This window comes from Chaetura pelagica, unplaced genomic scaffold (assembly GCF_000747805.2).
Source record: "Chaetura pelagica isolate M959 unplaced genomic scaffold, ChaPel_1.0 scaffold474, whole genome shotgun sequence".
NCBI classification, from domain to species: Eukaryota; Metazoa; Chordata; class Aves; order Apodiformes; family Apodidae; genus Chaetura; species Chaetura pelagica.
In genome coordinates this window covers 74,529-83,445 of record NW_009953081.1, presented here as the reverse complement: position 1 = coordinate 83,445, position 8,917 = coordinate 74,529, and the positions used below count along the sequence as shown (strand labels likewise).

The window sequence follows — 8,917 nt, the reverse complement described above, 5'->3', positions numbered from 1 at the left end:
GCTTCAGAGATAGCTGAGTGCTCTAGTCATCAATGATTATTATTCCTGTCTAGCACTGGCAGTTCTGTTGCTTTTGTTTCTTTGGACATTATATATTCTCACTTTCCCTGCATATTTCATGTCTGTTTGTTGGGGTTTTTTTCCCCCAACAGAGCCCAGCAGCCTGACTTTAGAGAGAGGTATCAGAAAGGTGGGAAGTTCTCTTTTTAAAGGTTTCCCACCTACCCCAAGTTTGGCAAAACCGAAAGCGACTTAGAATGAAACGTAACATTTCAAGCAGGAACATCAACTGTTATTTTGAATTTTGTCTATGAAAATCACCTCCAAAAAGATTTAGAATCTCAGGTTCCTGCAAAACAAATCTGATAAATTAAAGGGAGGGGGAATGTGCAAGGAAAGTGTAACAATTCTATCGATGAGAAATACAAAAGCTTAGAAAAAATACCCCACCAGTTACAGCCCAAAACTGAAAAAACACTGTTTTTTTTTTCCCCAAAACCAGAGTCCACACAGTGTCCCACAGCCCTGCCTTGTCATGCTTGTTAATATCCTTGCTTAGAAGTCAGACAGCATTTTGTTTAACTTGTGTTGCTCTGTATCATTACACTAAACCATAATTAACTCCTCTTTTGTGCCGGCCTCATTCCAACACAATTGCACCCACTGTGGAACCAGCAGCAGTTCTCAGGTTTTGTTTTGCAGCTCAGCTGTATTTTTCTTGGATGTTCACAAGACTGGCATTTGACTGGATGCGTTTGGCTAGGAAGGGGGGGGAAGAAAAAAAAAAAAGAATGATATGAAAATGAAACACAAAGAATTCCACAAAACCAGTCTCTCCACTCCCTGTGCTGAGCACGCAGCTTTCTGCTCACGTCCAAGGAACCTTCATGAAAAGATATGGCTGAAGCTCTTCACCAGCCTTCTTCAGGGGACAGCAGCAGTGACAGAGGTTATTAGCACCACCAGCACAGCTGCAGGCACATCTGGCTGGGCCCCCTCTCCCACCAGAGCCCACCTCCCCATTCCCACAGGGAATTGCCAGCGCCAACACTCACGTAAAATCAGGATCCGTTTCTTCTGCTTGGAGTGGAGGAAGCTACTGAGGTAAAAAACAACAGGGAGGAAGAGAATAAAGGATGAAACTGCAATCACTGGGACTGTGTCACTGCAGGGAACAGAGCAGTTGAAAGTCCTGCTCCAAAGCTTCCGGGTGATGTTCATCTACAAGGAAAAGAGAAAGGTGTTAAACAGGCCTCAGGACATTCAGGTGTTCAAATATCACCTCAGAAAACAACACCCTCCCCACCTACCCATGCCCACAAGCAAGCAAATCCCTGGCAACAGAATTCCCATGGAGCCAAAATTGCAGATCAAAACTTCTCCAAGCTTCAAAACCAGTCTGTGCCCAGCCACACCAGACACTGCCACGTGCCTGCTGCCCAGAGCTCCCTGGCAGGCTGCAGGGCCAGGGCATCCCATGCTTCCCACAGGACTCCTTCTGCCCAGCCACTCCAACCCCCACAGTGTAACAAAGCTCTTCCCAATCATGTCACCAGGGCTGAGAAGCCCTAGAAACAGCTGCTCTAATAAGGAATCAAGTTTTACACTGGCTAGAGCAGCAGAAATAAAGCTTCACATTGAAAGCCAGGAAATTAAGACTTTTTTCCTGTAATCCATCCCCTTCACAGTAACAAGAAATTGAAGTGCAGCTACTTAAGCTGGAGTGCACTTGGGTGATCAGGAGCTTCAGTCACACTCCTGCTGCACTGACTGAGGACAGGACCAAGCAAGACAGCCCCACCAGCTCTGGAGCCCCCAACACAGGAAGGACATGAAGCTCCTGGAGAGAGTCCAGAGGCCACAAAGATGATCCTTGGGCTGGAGCAGCTCTGCTCTGGAGACAGGCTGGGAGAGTTGGGGTGTTCAGCCTGGAGAAGAGAAGGCTCCAGGGAGACCTTAGAGCACCTTCCAGTGCCTGGAGGGGCCTATAAGAAGGCTGGGGAAGAGCTGTTCACAAGGGATGACAGGACAAGGGGTGATGGTTTCAAATTAGAAAAGGGTAGATTTAGGTTGGACATTAGGGAGAAGTTATTTACCATGAGGTTGGAGAAACATTGGAGCAGGTTGCCCAGAGAAGTGGTGGAGACCCCATCCCTGGAGACATTCAAGGTCAGGCTTGATGGGGCTCTGAGCAACCTGATCTAGTGTGAGATGTCCCTGCTTATTGTAGGGGGTTGGACTGGATGACCTTTAGAGGTCCCTTCCAACCCAAGACATTCTAATGATTCTATGATTCTACCTTCCTCCTCACAGGACATCAGCCTGACAAAGGCACTGCTGCCAGAGCTGTCCCACACCAGAAGGGAAAAGACAACCTCTAGCAAGACAAGCACAAATGGCTCAGGGTAATAAAGACCCCCAAGACAAGGTGTCCCTGCTGGGTGTTCATCAATACTTACAGCATCTTCCACGTCGATGCACAAGTGTGCAGAGTGCCCAGACTCCCCACCTTGCCTGTTCATCCTCTGCAAGTTGTTGTACAGGTCGTTCAACATTCTGTAGGTTTCATTGCAGTTTTTACATACTTCTGTGTAGTTATTTGGTGACAGATAGACCATTTGTCCCTAGGGTTATAAAACTCTGAATGAGTGATGGTTCAAGGCATTATAAAATAAAAAACAAGCACCTTTAAAACTAGAGTCAAGTGGGAACTGAAATTCAAATTTCTACCATCCTTGAGTAAAGGCCCAAACAGAAAACCTGCATGACAGTGCAGGGGAAAAAGGGACCAACTCTAATTCACTGGCTACAGGATCCATTGCCTGCAGGTTCTGCATCTCAAAATTGTTCTTTGGACTAGCAAATAAATGTTATACTGGAGTCAGAGATATCTGGTTCCTTAATAGTTGGGTCAGATTGCTACTGCTGAGCTCTGCTGACAGGGACAGGCTGTGCCACAGCAAGAGATCCTTCTCATTTGCAGCCTTCACCACCCCTGAAGGCAGCACAAAACACCTGAAAACAAAGCTACAATATCTAAAGCTATTCCAGCCCAATAATGCTGGTACCAGCTTCACCACTGGGTTAAATTCTGGTTCAGACACTTGAAGTGATCAACAGGCCAGTCCAGGCTGTTCCTGGCCAAGGCCTAGAGAGGCACACATCCTAGAAATCATTAATTGTCCCCTCAGAAATTGTCCCATCCCCATCAGTTCCCATTTTTACTACTGAATGATCCCAGAACTTAGCCAGTTTCTGACTGAACTGGAATATGCACAGTTACTTGGGCTATTTAGGGCATTTTCTTTGAGGACAATCACCACATTTTTGCAACATAGATGAACTTGACCCACAATTTTACTAGTCACCAACATTTTTACAATGACTTAAGGTAGCTTGTCTTTCTGAACTAGTCTATATTATCATTAGGTCATTTAAAGACTGGATTGGTAAGTTAGGAGACAACAATGCCACAGAGATGGAAAAAGAGACTTAAAACATGCAGACATGCTGCTTCTTACTATATAATTATCAACTCCTGTGAATGCAGAAATTCTGAAATGAAGTAGCACTGTAATCACATACAAAATTAAGTCAAGGTGAATATCAACTTGAATTAATTTTAGGCTCTCAATCTGTAAACATCCACATTTTACAGCTCATTGCCTCCTCTGCCTAAAACTCACAAACTCACCACCAGTTTAGTTGCCTGATCTGTATCTGCAGTTTATTCAGCATCAGGGAGGCTTTACTAGTACCTAGAGGATTTAATGCTTCTCTTAAATTCACAGCATAAATACCTGAAGGTTATGTTCAAAACATGTCAGAGATTTATTGAATAAATCCAGGAATTCCACAGTAGAATTTGACAATCCCTCGCTGTTGTTCTTTAAACAATCTGTCAAAAAAGAGCAAGAAAAACATCAGGATATTCTCATTTCTAACGTTTCCATCACCAACAAGCTCCAGACACTCCTCTCCTGCACCAAGAGCGCTCAAATATAAAAGACAGGTCTAGTCAACACTGCAGCTCCCTTATCTGCCTGCCTGGGATGTCTCAGACCTGCTGACCTAACTCTTCAGCCAGAGCATATTTCAGAATTAATTGGCCTTGATTAAGTGAAAGATGAAGACTATAATCAAGAGCTTTCTGAAGAGGGGGTCTGAATTATCTTTGGAATTTAAGATAAAACATGACATTACTTTTCTTCTTCTGGCCCAGCAACAGTAACAGCCATTATGTGGAAGCAGAAGCACCAGCAGTGGAGCTGAAACCAAGAGCACCCAGGAAACAGCCAGACCATGAACACAACAGCAGAAATCAAGAGTGCAGGTTGTTATTATTTAAGAAAAGAGTTTCACCAGTTTTAAGCAGAGCTCTGGGGCTTCTCTCAGGCACAGGTTCAACCCTACCACGTTGCTGCTTCTGTCCATCCCACCCCACTTCAGGTGCTCTAACCAGACTGACCTTTGAAAACAACAGTGGTTTGGGAATTTAAATGTTCAGAAACAACAGTGGGAGAGCAAGCCAACTTCCTAAAAAATACTCCTGAAGCACCATCAGTATTGAGGGTGAGCACTCCCCTGGACACAGGTCACAGGCAGGACACTGAGCTGCTCCTGTGCTGCCCTTCCAGCCTTCACACAGCCCAGGCCCACACCTGGAAAGTCTTCTGGGCTCTCAAGGGACTCTGCAACAAGCCCAGAGTCTTTAATACTTTATTCCATAGTGCCATTCCCAGAGTTTTCTACTGCACCCATGAGTGTAGGGTCCCACTTTCCACATCAGGGCCAAGACAAAAGAACATGGTTTAACTCTACACATGGCAAAGCACCATCAGCATGGGGACAGTGAGGCAGAGGGACAGACTTGGACACCCTCCAGCCATAAAATTAAATATAAAAGCATGGCTGTGGAGGCAGATACTGTTCAAGATCTAAGCATTCCAGACTTACTAACTTTATTAACAAGCAAGGAGAAGTTTCTTATACAAGTTTTTTTAAAATAAGAAGACTGGGGAAACCAGAAGAAACCACAAAGAAGCCAAGCAAAGTCTTCAGCAGGGTCTGCAGATCACAGAGAAAACTAACATGAGTAGCTTTTGAGAGAACAGCCTAAAAGAAATAATTGTATGACAGTTAATTTATCCAACAGACTAGTGCCCCCAGTTAGCCAGGGAACAGCAATGTGGCTGAGAGAGCCAATAGTATCCTGGGGTGCATTAAGAAGAGGGTGCCCAGCAGGTCAAGGGAGGTTCTAGTAAGATCCCATCTGGAGTATTGTGCCCAGTTCTGGGCTCCCCAGTCCAAGAGGGAAATGGATATACTGGGAAGAGTCCAAGGGAGGCTACAAGGATGATGAAGGAACTAGAACATCTGTCTGATGAGGAAAGGCTGAGAGACCTGGGGCTGTTTAGTCTGGAGACGACTGAGCGGGGACCTGATTAATGTCTGTAAACTCCTGCAGGGTGGGTGTCAGGAAGGGGCCAGTCTCTGTTCAGTGGTGCCTGGGACAGGACGAGGGGAAATGGCACCAAGTGACAACACAGGAAGTTCCACCTCAACATGAGGAGAAACTTCTTTCCTGTGAGGGTGACAGAGCCCTGGGACAGGCTGCCCAGAGAGGTTGTGGAGTCTCCTGCTCTGGAGACTTTCAAGACCCATCTGGACACGTTCCTGTGTGATGTGCTCTGGGTGCCCCCGCTGCAGCAGGGGGGTTGGACTCCATGATCTTCAGAGGTCCCTGTGAATTTGGCAGTATCCCTTACAAAATAAAAAGCTCCTGCACCCTCATTGGAGTGGCTCTAGTTTAGGATTTTTATGTTACACACTTGTCTGCCTTGAAACAAATAGACACAGCTGTGCTCTGTGCAGACTTTAGGGCAGAGTGAAGCTCAGTCCCAGCACCAGCAGGAGAAGCCACGGAAGGACTCACGTACTTGCACAGTTGGCTGCCTCCCAGGTTTCATTAAAGAACCCTGAAAGGGTCACAACTATCTGCAGTCTGTCTGAGGTCAAGATGCTTTTGGCACAATTGTGGCTCTCGGAAGAATTCTAGAAGAAAAAAAGGAAAGAACAAGTGTTAAAAATCCAAAGGGGAAATCCTGAAGTGCCCTTTAGGCGAGCACAGCAAACCCATCACGTCGGTACTCTTGAATAAGCAGAGCAGAACTGATGGAACAACAAACATCTTTTGATCCTCCAAATCATACTATGAGCAACACAGATCACTGAACATGGTCTGTGAAGACCCAGTAGGAGTTGCTGGAGCCAGGCAGAAACCAGGGACTGCAAAACAGAAAAAGAAAATGAGCAAGCAGAGAGACAGAGCACCCTCTGCCAGGCAGCTCAGCTCCACCCATGGCAAGGCTGCTGCCCCAGGAGCCTGCTCAAGGCAAGAGGACCTTAGTCTGCAGGAGTATTTGAAGAAGCTGAACCAACAGACTGACCTCAAAACAAACTCAAACAACAGAAATCAACCTCTAGAACTGCTGCACCAACACCCTGGACCAGCAGGAAGCTTCCCCCTGCTGCAGCAATACCAGAGGGCAGCCCTCTGCCAAGCAGCAGCTGCTCACGCAGGCCAGGCTGGGCTCTCCTCCTCCCCAGATGTAGCTCTCAAGCTCACCTGGCCTCAACAAACCACCCAACACACCCCATCCTCAAAGCAGGCACTGGCACAACTCCTAAAGCAACTGACTCCCTGGATCAAGTGAATGAAAAGGAGAGTGACTATAAAAACCACTGAACAGGAAACATCGCAATCAGAATCCACAGCAAAGTTTTTCTCCTCCAAAGCTCTATTTTCTGCCTCAAATCACTGATGCAAAACCATGATCTCCAGTCAGCTGACTCCTGTGCTCTAGCCCCTGGTTTCTGGCTGCTAAATTGACTTAAGTGCTACTCAAAATGGCCAAAGCTGCCAAAAGCCTCTTGGATAAGTGACGTTGGACACAGGAGAAAATAATCCCTTAAACAAGGAACCTGCTCCTTACAGAGCTCAGAGAGATCCAGTTCCTGCCTCTCTTTGTTCAAACAGGTTTATTTTTAAAACAAGGAGTTTCCCTTGGAGCCTCAACTGCAGAAGTTGGGTATTGCCACATCTGGGAACTCCTCCATCCCCCTGCTTTCATTTCTACTAAATTACAGAGAGATACACAAGAAAGTTGCTTGTGTGGGGAAACTCTCTGGTTGCTTCATTAAGGCCTTGAGCTGTGAAACCTCCTCAGCAGGTGGACTCATCAGTGGGGAAAAAGTACCTGAAAGCCAAAACTGAATCAAGGAGACCTAGAGAATTCTTTAAATATGTTGTTTCATTCTCTGATTAGCCCAGCAAGGAAGATCCCACGTTTCAGAGATGTCCAAAAGTGAACTTGGCTGCTTCTTTCACACTGCAACTGTTGTAGGATGGCAAAGAGAAAAACATCAGCTGGTGGCTTGTGACCATGGATTGAGGCTGCAGGAGGTCACCTCCTGTATTTACTGGGCCAATTCATCCACAGGCAGAAGGAAAGCCAAACACTCCCTGCTACAGATGTATCTTCCAGACCACTCAGTGGTCCCAGGCTGAACATAATCAAGAACAGCAGCTGCAATGAGTTCACACATATTGTGAGTCCTGGGATATGTCTGACAACCCAGTCCTGGCCAAAACATCATGCTGAAAGTCCCCAGGAGAATGACACTCCCCATTTCTCACTTTCACACCACCCAGTCACTGTTATGAAGCAAAAAACAGGCTTGCAAACTAAAACAAGAGACCACTGGGCAGGTATTTATCCTGGAGAGGACAACTATCCAAGGTAACGTCCACCTGCTTTTCCAGCACAAGCACTGGGGTGGTGAGGGGAGATAGGGAGACAGCAAAACCAGAAAGGGATTTTTCAAGCAACAAGCAACTGAGCTGTGAAGTGGTTTGCAGCAGGACACTGCAGCACCAGAGCTTCACCTAGGTTTAAACAGCAAATTCCTGCCAATGGTGACTCTAAACACAGGTTCAGAAATTCCAAGAGTGGAAGAGACACCCTGCTACAGACTGGCTCACTGCTGGTGCTCTGGACAGGGCACCTCCCAGCCAGCAGGAGAACAAAGGCCCTCTGGGCTGATCCACTTCTGTCACCCTCACATCAACCCAAGGACTAACTTTTACAAATGGATAAACTGGATGAGAAGATGCAAAACTAGTCCTGAGCCACCTGCAGCACGAAGGAAAGAAAATAGGTGAACAAGAGTCTGGAGGATGTAAAGAGAAGCCCCATCTTCAGTGCAGGTTCCCCACTGGTGGGGGGGCCACCAGACAGAACTCAAGACCCCTGGTTTGCTGCCACACAACTCCCACCAGCTGTGGAGCCCACAACACCAGGACAGGGCTCCCAAAGATGCTGTGCATCACCCCCCACAGCTCCAGAGACCACAGCTTATCCAAGGAGTGCTGGACAACGCAGCTCTGCCAGTGCTGTTCCCCAGCGTTACACAACGACGACCCGCGAGCCTGAAAGCTCCAGGGGCTGCTACCTCCATCAGCAAGAACAACTCGAGTTCTTCCCCTCGGGCAAGAGCAGCAAGAGCAGCAAGAGCAGCAAGAGCAGCAAGAGCAGCAAGAGCAGCAAGAGCAGCAAGAGCAGCAAGAGCAGCAAGAGCAGCAAGAGCAGCAAGAGCAGCAAGAGCAGCAAGAGCAGCAAGAGCAGCAAGAGCAGCAAGAGCAGCAAGAGCAGCAAGAGCAGCAAGAGCAGCAAGAGCAGCAAGAGCAGCAAGAGCAGCAAGAGCAGCAAGAGCAGCAAGAGCAGCAAGAGCAGCAAGAGCAGCAAGAGCAGCAAGAGCAGCAAGAGCAGCAAGAGCAGCAAGAGCAGCAAGAGCAGCAAGAGCAGCAAGAGCAGCAAGAGCAGCAAGAGAAACAAGAGGCGCAAAGCTGCTGCCC

At 47.2% G+C, this 8,917-nt stretch overlaps 1 protein-coding gene across 1 annotated transcript; it reads right to left on the bottom strand.

The window, feature by feature from the left end:
* Positions 1-468: 468 nt before the first annotated feature.
* Positions 469-6,054, bottom strand: OSTM1 (osteopetrosis associated transmembrane protein 1; the record flags this gene model as incomplete). The annotated part of the gene is made up of 5 exons (XM_009996983.1): positions 469-759; positions 1,056-1,221; positions 2,460-2,624; positions 3,801-3,898; positions 5,940-6,054. Coding segments are annotated over 5 exons (600 nt in total), but the record flags the coding sequence as incomplete, so codon positions are not given.
* Between the last annotated feature and the right edge of the window lie 2,863 nt (positions 6,055-8,917).